The 23,162-nt window shown below is 37.9% G+C and overlaps 1 protein-coding gene across 1 annotated transcript in view; it reads right to left on the reverse strand.

Moving 5' to 3' along the window:
* LOC120526665 (dynein heavy chain 6, axonemal-like) overlaps nucleotides 1-23,162 on the reverse strand; it is a 234,043-nt gene that overhangs the window by 206,349 nt on the left and 4,532 nt on the right. The window contains exons 3-10 of the mRNA XM_039749820.1: nucleotides 23,045-23,157; nucleotides 21,593-21,655; nucleotides 18,778-18,925; nucleotides 11,425-11,666; nucleotides 10,826-10,916; nucleotides 4,570-4,870; nucleotides 1,878-1,923; nucleotides 1,252-1,346 (exon numbers count right to left, since the gene is read on the reverse strand). Of these exons, the coding sequence (XP_039605754.1) occupies nucleotides 1,252-1,346; nucleotides 1,878-1,923; nucleotides 4,570-4,870; nucleotides 10,826-10,916; nucleotides 11,425-11,666; nucleotides 18,778-18,925; nucleotides 21,593-21,655; nucleotides 23,045-23,157 (1,099 nt within the window). The remainder of the gene's footprint in view (nucleotides 1-1,251; nucleotides 1,347-1,877; nucleotides 1,924-4,569; nucleotides 4,871-10,825; nucleotides 10,917-11,424; nucleotides 11,667-18,777; nucleotides 18,926-21,592; nucleotides 21,656-23,044; nucleotides 23,158-23,162) is intronic.

Consider the following 23,162-nt stretch of genomic DNA (forward strand, 5'->3'; position numbering starts at 1 on the left):
TTGCCCTTTTCTGTGTAGTTTTCTCTCTTAATTTTATCCCAATTAATGACAATTAACAATCAGTATAGCTACTAGCAGCCATACTACATGCAATTCAGAACTGGTCATCCATCTGAAGCTAAGCATGCTCAATACTTGGACAGAAGAGCAACCAGGAAAAGCATGGGGTGCTGCAGGAAGAGGTGTGTACAAGGCCAGCAAGGCCTTACCCTATGGTCTTAATGTGGATCCCAATGCCCCAGTGCAGTGACGGGGACGTTATGCTGTAAAAATGATGCCGTCCTTCAGATGAGATGTAAAATTGAGGTCCTGACTCTCTCTGGTAATAAAAGATCCCTGGATGTCCTCTGTAAAGAGTAAGGTGTATCCCGATGTCCTGGTTAAATTGCCCACCATGGCCTAATCATCCCCTGACTCTTATTGGCTATCTCTCAGCCCTTCATCACCTAATGGCTAATGTGTGGTGACTGTAATGACACAAAATGGCTGCCATTAAAGTTTCACCATGTTGGCCTAGCTCTCTTTCTCATTGGTGAGGGTTGACTTGATTTGAACCTAGTTTTGTAAAAATTTGACTTGCTTGTATAGAATTTTGTTTGATTTTAATAAATTCAACAAAATGTAAAAAAAAAAAAAAGGATGCCATTGAATCATATAGGTAGATGCCACACATCAGTGCTGTCTTCGCAGCATTATAGGCCCCCTTGAAAAGCAGTGCACTGGGGTCCCTACCTACACAACCACTCTGCAAGTCACAACATACATAGATTAGCATGGCGCCCCCGGGCAACTGCAGAGTGTGCCCATGCGTTAATACGGCCCTGCTACACATTAGTGGAGGTTGAAGTGGATCATAGACATGAAGTGCTCTGAGTAGTGAGAAAAGTACCATATAAATGTAAAGTTTCATTATTATTATTATTACTTTAGCGTCAGACCCACTAATAGGTACATCAGAAAATAATGGATTAAATACCCAGAACACCTGTAAAAACAGAATGAAGAGCTTGAAAAAAAGGCACTAAATTATTCCATTGTTACATAAATACATTGGTACATACAAAAAAAAATGAGCAAACTTAGTTTTGTAACTCCTAGACTGGCTTCAAGTCAAAATTAAAAACAGATGATGGTTGGAATAGCCTGCAGCCCCAGGTGATCCACAGGACTGGGTTTAAGGACCACAGCTTTATGGCAGTCAATATTCTATCTAAATGAAACTTAACAACATTGCCTTATCAGGAAACTTACCAATGCTCTGTTCAAAGCCGTACAACGTGTTCTGTATTTGAAACAAAAAGTCTTCCACTGGAGGATTCACAGCAACATGGACAAGAGGCATTTGACTGCTTATGGAATAAAACGAGTGACATTAGTTAACAATCTGTGTTTTATTTTAAACTTTGAACATTTTTAATGAAAAAAAATGTTTATTTTCCTCATGTAATTACTAACCAAAATCAATACAATTTTAAGGTGCTCTGCAGATGATGAATTATTACTTGCATGAAGTAAATTCTTTGAAATTTAAGTTCTTTGAAAAGAGGTTAGCAATTTAAATTAGGATTGGAAACACATATAATCTTAAAGTTCTGAGATGTATGGATTATGAAGATATCCATAGTTTTTTTTTTATCTCTAGATATATCATTGTAGCAGGACAACCAAAATATATACTTTTTGGTTGTGTCTGTCCTAATAGATACTGATAATTCATACTTTTTGTTTTGTTTTCAGTAAGAATTCATATAAAAGAATAAAAATTATATAAAGTAAGTTCATTTTGGATACAGATGTGTGTCAAAGTCTTTTAATCTATTTAACTATATTGGGACCTTTAGACAGTGCCAAGGCAAAAAGCTGATATGGAGTCTTACCTTCTCCGGAGAATGTCACTGTCAAAAGAGGATTTCTCAAATGTTTCTGTTTAAGAAAAATAAATGTTCACAAAGTAAAATTTTGTTAATTTACCGAGGAAATCACACACAATTCAAGGATGCATATTTAAATGTGATTTTAATTATATTTAAAATTATAATTAGATTAGATTAGATAAATTTTCTTAATCTCATGGGGAAATTCAAATGCATACAGCAGCAGAAACATAAAAAGTAAGGATACAGAGTCACAGGGCAGATAATATGGGCAATCAATCAATCGATTAATAAGTAAACAAAAATAAATAAAATAAGTAATAATTAGTAATAAAGTCAGTGAAATGTTTGTATTATTGCATGACAGCATAAATAATGTGCATATTGGACATTAATTCATTCAGCTGAGTTTCTCATTATTTTTTTTCACTATTTTTTTTAAATCCAACATTGATTTCTACAACAATTGAACATTGCCTTAGAGCTCTGGAAACATAATTATTCATATTCTTAATTACTGCTGTAGCCTCTTTATTGGCATTTGTTTCTGTTTAAAAGAACATTTATTTCTGTAAATACTATATTTTTGTAATTTTTTGCATGCATTAATTAATGTATTTGGTTACATTACAACAGTGACAACAGTACTACAGAGGCCTTAAGGCATACACCACAAACAATAAATGAAAAATACAAACAAGAATAATGACAGCTCAAACAAAGACGGTAAAATTATACACACAAAAATGGTGAAGCAACAAGACAAAAATCAAATCTGAGCCAACCACCACAGAAAACCAGAGAAAAGTGTAGATCAGTAACAAAAAATCTGAAAGGCAATGGAAGGTGCTTCACTGGTATTTTTCAAAGCAATATTGCTTCATGTTTAGGGGAAGACAGCAGCCGCACCCTTTCAAAGTCTGTTTAAGTACATAACAAAACTTCTGTTCCCCTTTGTTATGCCTTACATCAGACATGCTATTCTGCTTCCCTCAGGCTTACAAGTATCTTTACTTCTAAACAGGAATCTGTACCACCTTTTTGTTAATTGAATTACATGATGCCTGAGATAATATTGCACAAGCAAACCTGCAAATTACAGAACTAGCAGTTAATTTTTTTAAACCATTAGGACAATCTGAGTAACCAGCCCATTAAAAATGAGACTCAAAAAATCTGAAAGATTTGTTTAGCATGATCCTCCTCTCACAAACCCATGCTGGCTGCTATTTTGTATGTTATCAGTTTTGAACATGACTCACTTTTATAAAAAGTTAAATAAATATGTAAGTAATCTGGATTCTAAATTGTCCCTAGTGTGTGCTTGGTGTGTGTGTTTGTACCCTGCGGTGGGCTGGCGCCCTGCCCGGGGTTTGTTTCCTGCCTTGCGCCCCGTATTGGCTCCAGCGGACCACCGTGACCCTGTAGTTAGGATATAGCGGGTTGGATGATGAATGGATGGATGGATGGATGGTAATCCGGACTGTCCTCAGTATATATTATAAATTAGTTTATAATATATTATTTCAATATCATTAACTTTCTTTGTAAGAAAAAAACTGATTGACAAAACATCTACTGTATAGTTTTACTTCTGTCACAAAAATATTTGACAAAACATCTACTGTATAGTTTTACCTCTGTCACAAAAATGTTTAAATTATTCACCACTGTCACACATACATGTCAGTGAATTATCCTCTGGGCTCTTCTGAAGGTATGTACTTCCACCCCGGACAAGAGAGGGCACTGCTGCTAACCTTGTCCTCTTAATTTTCCCTCCACAGTTGCCTAGAAGACACCCAGTGCAACTGACTCCGCCCCTCCTGGTCCCACCGCTATATATCCCGTGGTTCCCAGAAGAAGGCATCTCTCATTACGAGTACACACCGCTGCTTCCCACCATCACTCTCAGAGACTTTATCAGCTGAGGAAGGTTCCTCGAGCTGGAACTTTGATTAGATGGAAACGAACAGGTTAACACCCCAAAATTTCAGCTTGTGGACTTGTGGTTCCTTCCAATGACCACAAAATATACAAAAATATATGGAAATTTATCAAAAAAGTTATTAAAAGAATCAAATGTTTCAATTCTTATATCATAAAATACCAGAATGATTAAAGTTTTCTTCAATAAATACATTTTAAAAAATGTTAAGAAAAACTAAAGTATTTCATTTTAAACCATGTCACACACATGCGCATGGGAGGCAGCTAAAGGGCCTGAATGAAAGTAATTCCGTGTCAGACCAAGGGGCAGCGGTGTGCACTAACTCTTTCTCTCACTTCTCTGCAGACCAGTTATGGGAAATTCCGCCTGGCCCCAATGACACCACTTCTGGTTCCGACCCCACTGATGACGGCACTTCCAATCCCCGGGCACAATGACATCACTTCAGGTTCTGGGCCTACTGATGACATCATTTCTGGCCCTGGCCCCAGTGACACCACTTCTGGTTCTGGCTGCTCTACTGACGTCTCTTCCTCCGGTCTGCCTTAAAGCCGCCATCTTTGTACCAGCAAATCAGTTCAGTTGTGGACTCCAACCTGTACAAATCTGTACCTTGAATTTATCCATTTGCAGCCAAGAACAATATACGGGTGGCTGCCCCAAACCTTTTTTTTGTGTGACTTTTTGTTGTACTTCTGACAACCATAATTTATTAGTTCCAGCAAAAAAATATGTAAAACTTACCAAAATATTCAACTTCATCATCTGTTGTCAAGTCATTCAGCGGTTGTTTATTTTCAGTCTCTTTTGGTTCCTTGTATGCTTTCTCACTTATATTAGTTTCACCTTCAGCAATCTTCTCTCCAGGATATGATGGCTCTTTAATGTCATTGTCGTGCATTACGTTGGATATCAGATATTCTGAACCATTCTTATCAAATGCAAATTCAGAAATTTCTTTTGAAAACTTTAACATCACATTAACTTCAAATGCTGGAATTGATCCTTGTTTCATTTCTTCATTTCTTTTAATTTCATTTAATACCTGCAGAAGATTTTATTGGGATATAATTAAATTTGAAGTATTTACAATATACATACAACTTTTTTTAAATATTCATGATATAATTTAGATTCAAATTTGATTGGGGTGGTGGCACTGTGTATGGTGCTGCTACTTCATTGATCCAGAACATCAATCTATCATGGTCACCTACTTCATTTTGTTCTTCTTTTGGTGTGAATTTCTCTTCAGGTATTCCAATTTTGCTTCCAAATACCAAAAATATGTATACTCTTTGAACTGGCGGCTCCAAAATTAGCTTTGTCTCTGGCTCACTCATTCACTCACTCGTAATTCACTGTGACCCTGAATTACACAGGCTCAGAGGATAGGTACTAGATATGCATACCTAAAAGGGATTTTCTGTAGTATAGAAATACCAAAAAAGCAAAAGGCTTGAAGCCTACTTCATACAATATACATAAAAAGTTAAATATATTATATTTTGGCATTAATGAAGGCATCTCACTTGAACAAGGTAAGAACATGCGACCTCCACACAAAATGCTTCATCACTGCTGATGCCTAAATCGGTACACATTCTAAATGCTCTTGACAGGCAGTGTGGCCTAGTGACTAAGGAGCTGAAATTTATACAAAAAGTCTTATAATTCTGTTTATGCCTCTGAATGACTGTGATGCTCCTCAATTTCATTAACCTACTTCAGATTCAAACATATTAATAAGTAAATAAATAATGAAAACAATCAAACCATGGATCTACACTGGAAAGGAAACTTTGTGAAAAATTACTGCAGCATAACTTTAAGAATGTTTGCTTGAACAGGAAATACAAAGGGTTTATCTATCCATCCATCCATTTTCTAACCCGCTGAATCCGAATACAGGGTCACGGGGGTCTGCTGGAGCCAATCCCAGCCAACACAGGGCACAAGGCAGGAACCAATCCAGGGCAGGGTGCCAACCCACCGCAGGACACACACAAACACACCTACACACCAAGCACACACTAGGGCCAATTTAGAACCGCCAATCCACCTAACCGGCATGTCTTTGGATTGTGGGAGGAAACCGGAGCGCCCGGAGGAAACCCACGCAGACACGGGGAGAACATGCAAACTCCACGCAGGGAGGACCCGGGAAGCGAACCCAGGTCCAAAGGGTTTATAATGGTGAATATTTTATTTGTGACTGTCATGAAATAGATTAATATTTTGACTCAAATCGTCAAAAATCAGGCAAGGGGCAGAAGACAAAGCAGCAGTATACATTCATCAATTCATAACAACAAAACAAAGTCTAATTCACTGGACAACTTTGGTTGCTTTCCTGAAATTATTTGTTTTAAATGTAGTCAAGAAAAGCTTCTAACAATTAATTAAAATTTTGTCTACAAAGCTCATTTATAAACAAGGTGGCTGCTGTAACATGATGACACCCACATCCAGGAAAAAGCAATGAAAGACAAAGAAAATGAATTACTAAACAAATCAGAAGTACAATATAAAAGAAAAAATGAAAAATAACCTTAATTGTACTAGAATACTGTAAGTGCATGTGATTTTCTTAATAAAGACAAAGAAGGAGTGCAAACAGGGCTGTCCCTAGTCTTGTGCAGCCAGACCTGATTCTCAAATGAGAATACACATCTGGGGACAACCCATTAAAAGGTGTGCAGTGAATAGTGGGCACAATCCTGCACTGTAAAGGCTACACACATAGAGCTTTTTCCTAAAATACCTGCTCCCAATTTCTCCAGTTTGTGTGTGTTAAACCGTCAGCGGGATGCTGAGGAAAATAGGAAGATACTGAACAAAAGACATAAAACTGAGAAAAAATAAAAAGCTAAAATAGCTGTTAGCCATTCAGGAGCTTAGTACCACAAGGTAACTGAAGCTTAATAATTCATTTGCTCGTTGTAATGAACACCATGTTAGAAGAAAACAGCCACACAGACAAGTAGACCACTGCAGCTCCACACGTTTGAGAATTGTCTGTCTGCTACAATATCTTTCTGTCATTTTAACTATCCAATTACTATATGACATCCATCCATCAATTTTCCAACCCACTATATCCTAACTAGAGGGTCACGGGGGTCTGCTGGAGTCAATCCCAGCCAACACAGGGCACAAGGCAGGAAACAAACCCCAAGCAGGGCGCCAGCCCACCGCAGTACTATATGACATAACAACAGCAAATAGTGTTAAGAAGCAGTGGCTGTTTTGTCATGGCATGTTTGCATTTCCAATTAGACTGTGATGTTAAATTTCTTTGTTTAACTGTTTAGAGGTGCAGTCAGAAGGTGGATGTTGCACAGCCTTGTCCATGCTTCTCTGGTGTCATTATGTAGATCTGTTGATTCGGGTGTTTTGAGTACTAAAACCTGGCTCTTTTAATGGTAGTCCTTTTGACAGAGTTTGACATCGACTCCTGCGCTATCATCGTAATGCTGAACAATAGAGAACAAACACACATCACCTGAGACAACATATTGTTCATGTTTACCACTCGTCCATTGATGCTGTTGAATGCAAATGTATAATCTGATGCTACAGCAGTAGGAGACCACACTGGTTACTACTGTTGGCTAAAAACAGGCAACTGAGGCTACAATTCACACAGGCTCACCAAATTGAAAATTGGAAAAAAAACATTGCCTGGTCTGATGAGTCCCAATTTCTGCTGTGATATTCGGATGGTAGGGTCAGAATTTGACATCAACAACATGGAAGCATGGATCCATCTGCCTTCAGGTTGGTGGTTGGTTGTAGTGTAAAGGTTTGGGGGATATTTTTTGGCACACATTGGGCCCCTTAGTACAAATTGAGCATCTTTTAATGCCACAGCCAACCTGAGTATTTTTGCTGACCATGTCCATCCCATTATGACCGCAATACACTCATCTTCTGATGGCTACTTCCAGCAGGTTAAAGCACTATGTCACAAAACTCAAATCATTTCAAACTGGTTTCTTGAACATGGCAATGAGTCCACTGTACTCAAATGGCTTCCTCAGTCACCAGACCTCAATCCAATAGAGCAGGGGTGCCCAACTCCAGTCCTGGCGGGCCGCAGTGGCTGCAGGTTTTCATTCTAACCCTTTTCCTAATTAGTGACCTGTTTTTGCTGCTAATTTGAATTCATTTTATTTGACTTGTTATTGAAGACTCAGACCCCTCAATTGTTTCTTTTTCCTTAATTAGCAGGCAAACAATAATGAGATACAAAATGAGCCAAAACAGGACCAGCAAACTGTGTCCATCATACAATATCTGAAAATAAAGAAAGATGAAGGTCTAAGGAATGCTGATCTGCTCATAGAAAAGAGAAAATCCATAATTTCAGAAATATCTGCTATTGCACAATGAGAGCAGCAACAAGCCATGGAATTAAAGAACGGGTTTAATTAACGACAAGAATCGGAACCTTATTAAGCAACTGGTTAGAGTGAAATTGATTGGAGTTTACGGCCCTTGGCTTACTTGATCTACTGTTGGCCCTCTCACTTCACATTTCACTTCTGTTTGGGTGCCATTTAAGGAAAGAAATGAAGCAATTCAGAGGAACGATGAAGAAATTCAGGGAAACATTTCTTAAAAACCAAGTCAATTAAAATTAATTCAAAAGAAGTGAATTGGCAGCAAAAACAGATCACTAATTAAGAAAAGGGTTAGTATGAAAACCTGCAGCCACTGCGGCCCTCCAGGACTGGAGTTGGATACCCCTGCAATAGAGCACATTTGGGATGTGGTGGAACTCCATGATGCTATCTTGTCAGTATGAATTAAAATTCCTGGGAATGTTTCCAGCTCTTTGTTGAATCTATGCCATGAAGTATTATAGCAGTTCTGAAGGCAAAAGGGAGACCAACCCGGTACTAGGAAGGTGTATCTAATGAAATGGCTGGTGAGTGTATAGGCAAACTAGAGCAGCAAAGGTTTTGGTGTGGCAACATGTAGTCAACAGTTATAGACGTAGATATAAGAAAAAAAATACGTGGACTCAATACAATACTAATATATACCAAAGTCTTCAATATCTGTGAAACATCACACTTGAAATACCAAGGAAGTGACCCCATTATGACCGTGCGGGTTGACTCCATACTCCCCGTGCAGTTTGGGAGCTTCTTGAACCTGCCACCATCAATAGTCATTAATGAGACGAGCCGGGCAGATGAAGACACACACACATACAGCAAGGGTTAGATATAAACGTGAACTAGTGCTTTTATTAAAATCAGTCAAACCAAAACAGTGTTCCAACATTGCAGGGTGCCAAATCATATATAAAGAATCCATAAAGCGAGTCCTCATGGAAGTTCAAATCCCATAAAAGAGTCCATTAAAACTGAGGTTAAAATCACTAGGCAGGATAGTCTCTTTAAAAACTCCCGACCTTGGTGCCTCTTCTAAAACCAACGTCTTCACACAGGATCTTGCATGAAGAGGAGACGCCCAGCCGACAGTCACAGCCAAGTTTCATTTTCAGGTTCATGTCCCTGCTGTCTATGGCTTCCCAGCAGGGCACCATGCTGAGCCTCCCTTTGCTCCTGCGGCTCCTGCTGCCTTCCCCGGCCTTATGCGGGAGTGAACCTCATGTCACTCCACACTCCAAGGAAATGTTCAGTGGGAGTGACGCCCTGCAGCCCCGAGCATCGATCTCACGCTTCCCCAAGGGGTTCTCCTCCTGGCTGCCTGTGTCCTCTCCTCCACACCGACTCTCTCCCATTCCTGCCTTTTCTCCCTCTTTTAACCTCAGTCATTTCTCTTCTGTTCCTTTTCCATCTGTTTTCTTTTCTCTTTTTCTTTTCCTCTTTGTCCCGAGCAGGCTACTTTTATCCTCTGCCTTCCTAACTGGATGTAGGTATGATGGGTCACTCCTTCAAAAGCAATAATGAGGTACCTGAATGACGCTCACATTCACACATGCATATGTAATCAGCCAAGCACCCCAATCTTCCCTGGAGCGAAGCACATTAGTACCCATCTGCGACTGACTGGAGCTAGCACCCCATGGGGTGCAATTATTTATTTAAAGCAGGACAATGTCCAAAGACCTCTTATCATACTCCTCCATCCACAAAGCCACCAGTTGCATGGAAGGGCTCCACCCTTTTCTCCACCCAGTGCAACTGATGAGCCAGGTCCTTGGCATGGCCCTACACTGCACTAAAACCAATAAATAATACAAGCACTAAAACAACCCCAGTCTTTAAACAAATCCCAAGCCCTCCTTTGTAAAACCAGGACATTAAAAGAACAAAAGAGCTTTAAATGACAAGAAAATCAGCAATAAATGAATGTCCATTAAAACGTTCAAATTTCTAAAAATCGTCCTCCTCCGGCTTGAGCCTCATGGGTTCAGAAATACAGTTAGGCACCTAACCCGTTTGCTGATTCTCCTTCTATTCTTCGTTCCTCACTGCCGTGGCTTATCCTATCACTTTCACCAAATGTGGTGCTCACTCACTGGGGAGCCTCATTTGCCCGGCTCATCTCGGTTATGACTATTAACAATCCGGGTTTAAAAGGCTCCCTGAACACAACAGGGAACATGGAGCTGACCCGGAATGTTGCTCTCCTCCCCACTCCTGCTCTGCAATAAATTATCCGTGCAATATATTGCGCTGAAAGCACAAAGGGGGCTGCTGTTCCAGGCAATATATGTAAAGTATTGCCATCAGAACCCCACGGTTTGGGTGTGACATTTTCACCTTCACCTAGGGTAGTAAAAAAGTAGAGCCGACCCTAAGTGAGAAGGTAACTTAATGAACGACCAAATATTGTTTGTAGACAGCATTGGTGGTCTCATATACGACCTGATTGTAGAAAAAGCAGACCTATGATGATGGTAAAGCTTTGTACTTTTTGATGTGTCCTTCTGTGTTGGGTTTACAATTGTACTATACAACATTTATTATTTCAGTTTTGCAAATTTCAGAAACTTAATTTCAATATTCATTTAATTTACCTTGTCTATATAAATGGATTTTTCACACTTTGACATTTCCACTTCATTTATAGTAAATCTTGAATTGTCTTCTAAATTAGTTTCTTGAAACCTACAAAGAATGATATTAAGAAAAAAAAAATGGTCATCAAAAAAGAATATTTTCAGAATAGTTTAATTTGTAACTTAATTATTAAAAAAACTTATTTAACTGACACTCTTCTTCTGAAAAACACTTTTAAATGGTTGAGGTATGTTTGGTTGAATCTGTAAAACTTATAAAATGTCTTTTGTTAACTGTGTAGAATGTTTTGTAGCAGATAAATAGTTTAATCATAGAGTCAGAATGTCAGTTTTGTGTTGTTGACAGTGTGAGGTGAGGATGATTTGACCTTTTTTGCCATGATGTTTGTGTGTGCTTCCAAAGAAAGTGATCAAACCACATGAACCCCACACCAGATTATGTATTTATGAGGAAATCACAATTGCACATGCAAAACATTATGCCAAAATGGCAATTAAAGGTAAAAAAAGAAAATGGATAAATTAAATTAAACAGGAACATGACACATGCAGACAAAATTAATCAGACCCATTGAGGTTTTTTTTTGCCATAGTACCTTGAAAAATGCATTCTTTCCTTTTCAGGACGGGCATTTTTCAAATATTCAACCAAAACACGGACTGCCTTTTTCACCAGACGGCAAAGGAGATCCTCTAAAAGCTTATCCATCAATTTTAGGAAGTGAAAGAATTTTGTTTGAATATTTCGCCATTTTGCAATCACTACGTATGCAGGTCTTTCAGGAGAGTCAGGAGTTACAGGTGAAAACATTTCTTTAGCTCCCTCAATTTCCGCTACCTGAAATAATAAAAGAATAGCATTACTTGCCAGATACTGACTGGCAATTATCAATGAAATGGCTGTACTTATTTTTTTGATAAAATGGTGTACATTTTCAATAAAAATGTAATTATATACAAAGATCAGATCTCATGAAAATTCCTTACTTCTTGAAAGCTTATTTTAATGAACTCATTTTCATATGCTTTTTCAATTAACCAAAGATATATTTTTTATTCTTTGGTAGTTGTGCTTTTATTATATTTATTGTGTGTATTAAAGGTACCTTGATGCTTTTAAGGGGACCGCGAGTACATTTAATACTTGATTCTAAACATTGTCACACACGTGCGCATGGGAGGCAGCTAATGGGCTTGAGTAAGGACAGTTTCGAGACATACCGGGAAGTGGCAGAGTGCACTGACTCTTTTTCTCCTTTGCCTGCAGACCATTCACGAGAAATCCCACCTGGTCCTGTGGACGTCACTTCCGGGAGCAAGCCAATGGAAGGAGACCTTGCTGGCTCCGGCCCCTGTGATGTCACGTCCCTCACGAGCCCGACCTCTGTGACTTCACTTCCTGTCTTCCCCTTTAAAAGTCTACACATTTTCCCTATTCCCTCAGTTCTGTATTGGACTCTGTTTTTTGCACAGCAGTGCTATCATTTAAAAGACAATTTGCAGCCAGGAAACCAAATTAAACGGCTGGCTGCCCCAAACCTTGCTGTGTCTCATTGTGGCTTTTGTGACAACATCTTAAGAGATACATCAAAATATTACACTGTATATATTGTCAAAAAAAAAATGTCATTTAGCCCTGTGCATTATCAATGCAGATCATTTCTTGAGACATTTATGCCCTGACAATAACTTCTACTTCAGTAGTAAGACCAAATCTGGAGAAGTGTGTGCAGTTTTGGTCACCATGCTATAAAAAGACATAGCAGCACTTAAAGCAATAGGGAGGAGAGACCCAAGTGTATCCAAGGTTTAAAGGTCAAATCCTACTCTGACAAGCTCAGGGGGCTAACTGTTTGAGTCTTGAACAGAGGAGACTAATTGGGGGCCTAATTAAGGTCTTCAGAATTCTCAAAAGCATCTACAGTATAAGGTAGATCCAGCGGAAGAATTTCAACTAAATTGTAAATTACATAAGCAAAAACACCAATGGAAATTACGGGGCAATGCATTCAAGACTGAAGCCAGGAAGCATTTATTCATGTTGTGGGAATCGGGAACAAACTGTTGAGTCATGTAGTTGAAGCAGAAACCTTGAATACATTTAAGAAGTATCTTGATGAGATATTAATTATGATAGTTATTTTTGTTTACTGTAATGCTGTCTTGGTTCCTGATGAGCGCTGCTGTATTGTGTCTTTTGTGACATGGCGGGGATATCTGAATTGGCTAAAATGATGCTGTGTTATCTAATTGGAAAACTCTTTCTGTGTCTTATTCAATTTAATTGCAATTGAATTATTTTTTGATTTCCCAGTAATTGACTTTATGCTTTAATTTGTTGTTTTTCTGATTCCCATCTTGTGGTCTGTATTTTGATGACTTGATTGGCTCAATCTCCTGGTTTTGACCTCTGTCTGTTTTTGACTGTGCATTTCTTCCAGTGATTTTCCTTCTCTGCACCCTCGCTGACAGGACAGTATTGGGACATCTTAGTTATTAGCTAACAATCAAGCTTGATGTGCTAAATGGTTTACTCTGGTTTCTCAGACTTCTTATGTTCTTAAATGCGAACATTAATTTTATTTTAATTCTTTTCATTTTTATTACTATTTAATTTAATATTGTTTCTTTTTATCAGTATACTGCTGCTGGATTATGTGAATTTCCCCTTGGGATTAATAAAGTATCTATCTATCTATCTATCTATCTATCTATCTATCTATCTATCTATCTATCTATCTATCTATCTATCTATCTATCTATCTATCTATCTATCTATCTATCTTTATTGATATATTTTTTGCCTTTTTCTTATATGGTGAACTCTTTGCATAGGCAGGGACAGTTTATGTAAGTTTCCATATGTTGTATTGTCATTTCCAATGTCTATTCATGAGATTTCTCCTATTATAATATTTAAATCAAAACTTATATAGCCATCATTTCTAATCTTATCTTGAGTTATTTTGTTGCACTTCCTCTGTTTAACTGAACATTCTGATTCAACGCAACTGTATTCCTGATTTCAGGTCCTTTCCAATGCTCCTCTTGCTTTCTGCTAATACAGCACTCTTGTTTCTATTTGTCCTAAATTATACTACACATGAAAGAAAGGTATTCTTCTGACATCTCTGCATATGATCTATGACCTTTACAAAAAGGTGGATTTTTAAAATAAAATATACACTATAGTGATCAACACAGGGAAAAAAACAAGGTACTAAAAAGAGGTCTGTTTCCTTATTTAGCTCCACGAAACAAGTTTAATTCCTGCCCAGCTCCAAAGAACAACACCACAGCATGCTGGCTTCTCTTATGCTGTTTCTCTTTCTCTCTTTTTACATATTATATATATATGATACAATATATATATATATATATATATATATATATATATACACACACACATACATACATTCACAATTTGGTTTTTACAGGTCTTAAGAGGGTGCAGCATCTTCTCCATGCTACACATTTTTTAAAATGACATCAGACTTCTTATCCTCTTACACAGGAATGTAAAATTGGTCCCCTAGCAGCTGGGTGGGACAGTACTGGACTTCCTTCCTGTCCTTGACACCAACCAGGAGACCTTATTGGTTTTTGCCAGCCTTCCACAAACAGCCCATGCTATCTAGTGTTCTTGTGGACTGATTTCCAGTGCCTCCCTCCCTCTCCCTCCTCTGTTGTGGTGGTTTCACTTCTAGAGAACGTGTGTGACAGAGTCTGCTGCCCTCTGGTGTCTTCCCACACTGGTATAAGGGCTGCTCTCTACCTCTGTATAGATTTCTTATAGAACTTCTCTGTGCTTTTTGTCATGCTGGTTATATTCTTACCTGAAAGCTGCTTGTCACTGTGTATGCTGGTATTATATAAAATAAATACTAACTAAGAGGTGTCTCTCTTGCACTTTAATTAATTATGATTAACCTTACACAGTTGTATTTCCCTCTTGTGTATTATCCTGTGATGAATAAGCCTTCAAATACATTTAAAATTGAATGCACACATATTTACAGTCACATCAATGGTTTTGTAAATATGTACAAGATGTCTAGAAAGAGATCTCATTGCAATAAGCTACAACCTCAGTTAAAGCATAAACAAAACCTAACAGCTAATATTCTGGTTTTATTAATTTTACAAAAAAATGTGTTTTTAGAATGGAAACTCTTCTCTGCTTAATTTAAGTTCAAGTTCAAATTTATTGTCACAATTCAGTGTACAGTAATCATTTTGCTTGCATGTCTGATCAGCATATAACATATTGCCACTCTCTGGTGAAAAAGTCAATATTACTACTCCTTTTTACACAGCACTTTACAAATAAAACTGAGAGTGAACTTTGAACACAAGATAAAAAAAAAACATGCATTGCTTCTAAAGTCCAGTAAATGGCACACCTAGTGAGAGTTTTTTTAAATCCTGCATGTCCTGATAGTATGAGTGCACACTTCAGGTAAAATTTGCTAACAAAAAAAGACAAAGCCAGTCTTATTTTACTCTAAGGACATTGGAAGTGAGTAACTGGGGAAAATAATAAAAAAACAAAATGTGATAAGGAAAATCACAGCTTACTATCACTGCTGCTCTGGAGATGAACAACATAGACAACTTTAAAAGAGATCCATTATCACATAATGTATTTTGCACTTTGCCTTAACAGCATCTGTTTTGTCAATTGCAAAGGCACACTTGTGAACTTTTTTCCATGGAAATTTAGAATTGGCCAGCAACAACACAGTCTGTATTTATTTGCCAGGGTTTCCAAAAAAAAAAAAAAATGACAACAAAGACTAAATCTCAGTCATAGATTGAACTGTGTTTTAAAACATCGACTGCTACACACGTTACTACTTATATTTTGAATATGTTAATATTATTATTTGAGATAAACATTGAAGCAATTTTTTCTTTATACTTGAACGTGAACACTAGAGGGCACTCATGAGCAGGCCAAAGTATGGAAAGGGAACAACAGCAATGATAAATACATCAGGGCACACTATAATGAAAACTCCAGGAACACAACTATGGACAAGCCTAGATAGCCACACTGGCCCGAATTAGGTTAGATGGTCTATATACCTGCCTCTGAGTACCTTATATAGATCTCTATATTTTCATCCTCTTGATTACATCTTGCCTGAAGAAGGTGCCTGAGTTGCCTCGAAAGCTTGTATATTGTAATCATTTTAGTTAGCCAATAAAAAGAGTCATTTTGCTTGGCTTTTCCCTATTTTCATCCTGACAGCTCCCCAAAAATTATTTCTCAAGTCAGGACTAACTTCTAGAATCCTGGGAACATCAGATACCCTAAATATCAGGTCACATATGAACTGTAATGGACAGAAGAGGACTTCCTGCTGCCACCTACCAGCCTTGGGGACTCCAACTCCATTACCCAGTCTATCACCTGTTCTTCCATTATGTCACTATTTCTGGAGTATCTAACTCTTTAGGTTATTAAATTCACAAATAGCATAACATCCTATTGTGCAAATGGTCCAATTATTTTCACACTGCAACAGAATTAACAATTGTCAGTGGAAATGTCATCACAGTCACTAAGTAGAGTATATGGCATATTTCTTCCTGCTGGTGGTGCCCAACTGTCATTGCAAAACCACAACAATAATTCTGACATTGCATATTCTACCTGGACTCTTTATAACCTAATCCGTGTCCTGTCCTGAAATATGGGACCTCTACGCAGCATCAGCCCCACATGCTCCCTCTGCTACACTTTGTTTTAAAGAGCTATAGATTTTAAACAATTTAAGACATTCCTAGTGAAAAAACTTCACATTAAAAAAGCAACATCAACATTTTTACAGTTGGCAAAAAGCTGAAAGGTGCTAGTTGCTGTGTTTAGATACAGTGTTAGATTCTTCAAGCTCCTGGTAAACAGTTCAGGATCAAGAGAGTCAGTCTGTCCTAAGAGGCAAGAACTTACTTTGGATGTTGACCCAGAAAAATTTAGGATCACAAGAGAAGAATAGCTACGTAAATCAGTGCCTTCAAAGTTTCATTATTGCCCAAAATGTTTAAGGAAAATATTTCTTAAAATAGCAACAAAACATATACAGTGCAAGACCTATTAAATTGAAGATACAGTATATGAAATAAAATGTTTACCTTCATGCAGGATGACTTGATCACTTCTGTCACCTTTTCATGAAGGCTTTGAAGTTGACTCAGGGCATACCTGCATTGTTGAGTCTGCATATCACAAAAGGTCTCCAGTGAGACAGGGGAGGTTCGATCCAGCTAAAAAAATGTTAAGATAGATTTACTTTTCTAGTAGCTTAGCTGAATAGAATGAAAATAATGTTACAGAAATATCTCTTACATTCACAACCAACCTGTTTTCTAGATTGAACACCATAATAAAGAACTTTACAAGTACAGAGCTACACTCTTAAAAATCCTGATCCTTTAACAGCACTTTTGGTTCTGTACTGAGTTGTGTGGTTTCTCGTTGAACCTTTGCTTGACAAAGCTCTGTTTCATTCTGGGAAGTGTTCCTTACATATGAAGTTGTTTTTTTTTTGTTGTGCTTTGAAAAACGTCCTAATATGTAGAAAAAATGGAAGTCTTTAATGTATAATAGGCTACCTAGCAGGACGCTAACAGATTTATAAAAATGGGACTTAGCCGGTGACATTGTATGCAGCAAGAATCCTTTTAAAATCAAGACTTACTGCTAGATTACAAATCTGTTACTGTCTGTTCATGTGTATTTACTGTATGGAGCTTGTTTTGGATCTAAACAAAGAAAGATTCTTTCTGGAACCTTTACATGAATGGGTGTTTTGGAAACCAAAAATGGTTCCCCTATGGCATTGCTCTGAAGAACCACTTTGGCGTCTTTATTTTAAAGAGTGTATAGTAAAAATGTACCTTGGATTGGTTCTGAACCCTTTCTTATTTGCAATGGTGATGAACAGGTTGACAGATGAGATTAGACAGGAGTCCCTGTGGACTATGATGTTTGCTGATGACATTGTGGTCTGTAGTGATAGTAGGGAGCAGACTGAGGAGACCCTGGAGAGGTGGAGATATGCTCTAGAGAGAAGAGGAATGAAGGTCAGTAGGAACAAGACAGAATACATGTGTATAAATGAGAGGGAGGTCAGTGGAATGGTGAGGATGCAGGGAGTAGAGTTGGTGAAGGTGAATGAGTTTAAATACTTGGCATCAACAGTACAGAGTAATGGGGTTTGTGGAAGAGAGGTGAAAAAGAGAGTGCAGGCAGGGTGGAATGAGTGGAGAAGAGTGTCAGGAGTGATCTGTGACAGACGGATATCAGCAAGAGTGAAATGGAAGGTCTACAGGATGATAGTGAGACCAGCTATGTTATATGGGTTGGAGACGGTGGCACTGACCAGAAAGCAGGAGACTGAGCTGGAGGTAGGAGACTTAAAGATGCTAAGATTTTCACTGGGTGTGACGAGGATGGATAGGATTAGGAACGAGTACTGTACATTACAGGGTCAGCTCAAGTTGGACGGTTGGGAGACAAAGTCAGAGAGGCAAGATTGTGGTTGATTTGGACATGTGCAGAGGAGAGATGCTGAGTATATTGGTAAAAGGATGCTAAAGATAGAGCTGCCAGGGAGGAGGAAAAGAGGAAGGCCTAAGCCTTGTGGTGAGAGAGGACATGCAGGTGATGGGTGTAACAGAACAAGATGTAGAGGACAGGAAGATATGGAAGAACATGATCCGCTGTGGCAACCCCTAACGGGACCAGCTGAAAGGAGAAGAATAGTAGAAATGTACCTAAAATTCTAAACTCTTCAGCCTTATGTTAGCTACATACTCATAGTCACACATGGAAATTGAACCCAATCAGTAACCTTAAAGTTCAATGACTTAACCACTAAGCCCCAAAATCATTTGGTTGAAGGTTCATAATGGCAAAATGAAAATATTTCACAGAAATTTACCTTTATTAATAAAATACTCTTGTTTTCACATTCTCCACATCGTTGGCCTCCATTACTGCAACTTGCATTTTCATACAATCCTCTTACATACAGTAAACACTCAAGAAACACTTCATCGGCAAAGAATAACTTCTTGGTCATCAGACCCCTACGAAGTATAAATTAAAGTCCATTATTTGCCTACAATCAAGACATCACACAGATAAAGATTTTAAGACAGCTTTTTTATTTTTTACATTTAATGGCAGATCAACAGTTACTGTGCAATCAAATGACAGTTCAAACCCAAATCACCTTAACGTGTTTTAAATTAAAGTATAAAGTAGGCCCAGTTTTCTTTTGTTTGCTGATGAGCCAAAACATTTTTTTTTCTAAGGTGGAGTTCACTTTTGGACATTCCACAAGGTAAGTTATTTTAGCACAGGGTTCTTCACTTTCTGGTAGTATTCCTTACACTACTGATGTTGTTTCAGTTCCATGTTTATTGGTTGTACTTGCAATTCTGTGTCCTTTATTTATTGGCATAACATTTAAGGGTCTTTTGGGTTGCAAATGGGAATGTTGTGAGCAAATAAATGAAGTGCTCTAAATTGAGGGTCACAATTTCAGATTTTGAAAGTGAAGAATGTTGATGCATCTGAAGTTCAAATTTAAAAGTTAAGACTTGTGTGAACAACTATGTGGAATTAGTTTGCATGAATGAGGAGCTTAAAAGAACAGCATTTTGCGATGAGAATTATGCTAACATAGTATTACTGAGTACATGCCTCTAACCTAGGGGGTTTCTCTATGGAGTTTTCATTTCTTCACATAGGCTACCTTCAGGAAACATTATTTCCTTTAACAATCCAAAGATGTGCCTCATTCAAGGCTCATAAATTGACCTTATGTTGAATTGAATGGTGGTCTTCAACCTTATGTTATGGTTTTCTATAAAGAATCAGTTTCTACACTGAATTTCAGAAATGCACGCATGTTTCCTGTAATACTGTTTTTAATGCCTCACATACTTTCCTAAGGCAAGATATTCAGAATTTTCTGGAATCCAACAAACAACCGTGGCATAACCTAAAATATCACCAATTAATTGTATTTATAAAGTTTTTCAGTGTTTTGAGTTGATATTATGCTTTCAAATACAGTGTCTGAAAACCTTGACAGTAGTTTGAAAGAGTGTGCGTAGGGCATTATCTTCCCTGGGACACTAGATGGCAGTCCCCCGGGTGTTTACACTGCCACGGGATTCTACAAGGCACACTGGGACACTGGGAGCTGCTGCTGCTCCAGGACCCAGAGTCGGGAGGGAGAAGACAATGCTTGCTATGGGAGGAGCGGAGGCAAAGAGAGACAAGAAGACAAAGTACTGTGTGTTTTGTTCCTGTGCTTTTGTACAGTGCTAGTGTGGGAAACGCATTAGGGAAAAGTTTCCCACGAAATGAAATCCTTTGTGTGTTGTTGGATTTGTGCCTGTGTCTGTCCGTGTTGGGTTTGTGCAGCTGGCGCTCATTCTTCAGAAAACAATATATATTTATATGGTATATATTTGTATACAGTATATATCCTGTATATCCAAAGTAAGAAGCAAGAATGATAAATAATAGATACAATTTGCAACAGTTACAAGGAAGAAAGTAAACCAACATTTCATAATTCAGGAGCTTGTATAATAATTTCAGTGATATCAGTGAAATAAATCTTGAACAAAAGGTCACTTAAAAATTATTTAAACTAGTTGAGATATAATAGAGGGATTTTCTTTTTATAAAAGCAGCAGCAGTCCATACTGGGGATTAAGTCATAAGAACTACTTTTGTAAAACATTTCTACAGTGGATCTTCTATTTCTTCTTCCCTTCTATAAATTACAGTATTCCTACCTCTGCTGCTGTAATTCTGAAAAATGGCAACAGAAGGAGGTGCTGTGCAAAACATTTTAAAAATGCATAAATATGCTGTAATCCAGTTGTATTTTACATACTCCAGCATGCTTGATAAGACCACATTTTTTAATGGTGAAAAACACTCATTATTTTATAGTAATAAAAATGATTGCATAAATTATACAGTACTAGCCAATCCCCACGACTCCGCCCATGAAACAGGACAGATTTTAAAAATTAATAAACAAACAAACAGGTATCATTAACTAAGCGGAGGCGAGGTACGCCCCAACACGTCATGAGAGGTGGGCCAATTTAAATGGAGGCTGGCATGTAAATGAGGAGGGCCCCGCCCAGTTTCCCACATCCTGACGTCACACATCCCTCTCCTCTTGGCTTGCAGCCTCTGTCTTGGATTCACACGAATATATCGCCCGTGCAAGCAAACTATGATACTTAGCGGGATGAGTCGCAAAATCAACCGGAATTTTCAAGCAAATTATAGAGAAAAACCCGATTTAAATCCATGAAAAGTGGACAAACATACAGGCAGACAGACATACAGATGCTGGATTTCATATATATAGAGATATACTGTATTAATATAGGTATACAGTATATATACAATATATACTGCACAACGTATATATAAAGTACAGGGGATGATTAGTAACAGTTAAAGGAAGATTGTTGAAGAGTTAGGAAAACTAATGGGCACTATTTGTTCTAGTAATTCTCATGTCCAACTATTTTTTGGTGATTCTTGTTAAGGTAATATCACCACAGTTTGAATTAAAGTTAATAAATTGCTTTTTAAAAAGCTGGTTCTTGTAATTTTCTTTAGTCTTTAGTGGTAGGTATACAGTAGTATTATGCAGTAGTATAACTTCAAATATTATTATTAGATAAGCCAAAACATAATAATCTATAACTCACTTGCAGTTCTCTGTCTTTAAACAGCGAATATTTAACCTCCAAAAAGTGAACGTCTTCCTTAATCTATAAAATCAAAATAGAAAAAAATCAGCAAAATGGCATCAAAACTATTTAATGCAACTTGAAAACAAAGTGTAACACTAAAAGGTTTCATCTTGCACTAAACAAGGGGCATGCACCTTATGAAAACAATTTATGATCATTACATTTCACCTTTCAAAATGACAAAGCTCAGTAATATTACGAATGAATTCTTTAACATGTAATAAAATTCACAGATTGAGCTGAACAGAGCCTTCATAGCAGATCCCACATTCTAATAAACTGCAAATGTGTGGAGGATATTAAAAACAGTAATATAAAATAACAGTAGAAACAACAAACCTACAGCATTCTGGGCCTACCTATAAACATCTCCCTCGTAAGGTGACCAGTCCACTTTTCTACTTTCCCATACTCTTCCTTTTGTCTCCTTCCACAGCCTCTCTCTTTGCTGTGGTCCTTCTTCCTTCTTCCGGGTCTGTCCTTGCCTACAAGGTCATCTCTTTGGTGACTAGAATGGGTTTTCTCTGAAAAGCCTGGGAAACACTTCCAGTGTCAGGAGATGTATCAGGGTACTCCTATGTGCCATTTGTTTGGAACTCAACCTAGTGGCCATAGATTTCCCTGAAACTCTGTTTCCAACTCAACTGAATACCTACCCGATATACAAGATAGCAGGAGATCATGAATGAATTAATAGTAACTCATAGATGCCACCTGCCTGATTGAGAAGATTCCTAGTATTTGCCTACCATCCCATTATCTGCATACATTTGTGCCCAAGGAGCAATTATCTTCTTCATAAACATTGGAACTTAATATGTGCTTATACAGGGAGCCAAAGTAGTGATCTGAAAAGACGAGTGACATGAGGCTGCCTCAGCTGGTTGAACACCAGACATGCTGCTGGATTTTGAATCATCAACTTGGTCACATATGCTGATACTTCAGCCAACAGAGTGTTACAGTTGTCCAGACGTGACAAGACCAAAGCCAGGAACAGGAGTTTTGATGCATACTTTCATAAAGAGTGAATCTGCAAGATTGAGAGATTGCTGCAATATGTTCAGTGAAAAACAGCTTGTCCTCCATCACCAATCCAAGCTTTGCGTACAGACTTTGCAGGCCTTAACAGTAAGGAGCCAAGCTGAATAGAGTTGGGATGCTGAATTGACTGACAAGCTGTGTTAATAAGAAGGTGCTTCTTTGCCAGGCTGAGCTGCAGATGATGTTACTTCACCCAGGTTGCAATATCATTGAGGCAAACAGAAATTCTAACTTATATTGTGTGGTCCTCTGGATGGAATGGCAGGTACACCTGCATATCATTGGCACATCACTGATAGGAGAAACCATGGGACAGAATGAATGTGTATAAAGAAAAGAGGAGCGGTTTCAGTGTTTTCTTACCTGAATTTTGCAAAGATAGGCAGATTGAAAATCTTGTAGAACTGCTTTCTTTCATGAATCCATTCCGTGACTGGAATTATTTCAGTCTCATTTTCATGTTCTGTGGAAGTGATCTGCA

The sequence above is a fragment of the Polypterus senegalus genome, chromosome 3, assembly GCF_016835505.1.
Source record: "Polypterus senegalus isolate Bchr_013 chromosome 3, ASM1683550v1, whole genome shotgun sequence".
Lineage (NCBI taxonomy): Eukaryota > Metazoa > Chordata > Cladistia > Polypteriformes > Polypteridae > Polypterus > Polypterus senegalus.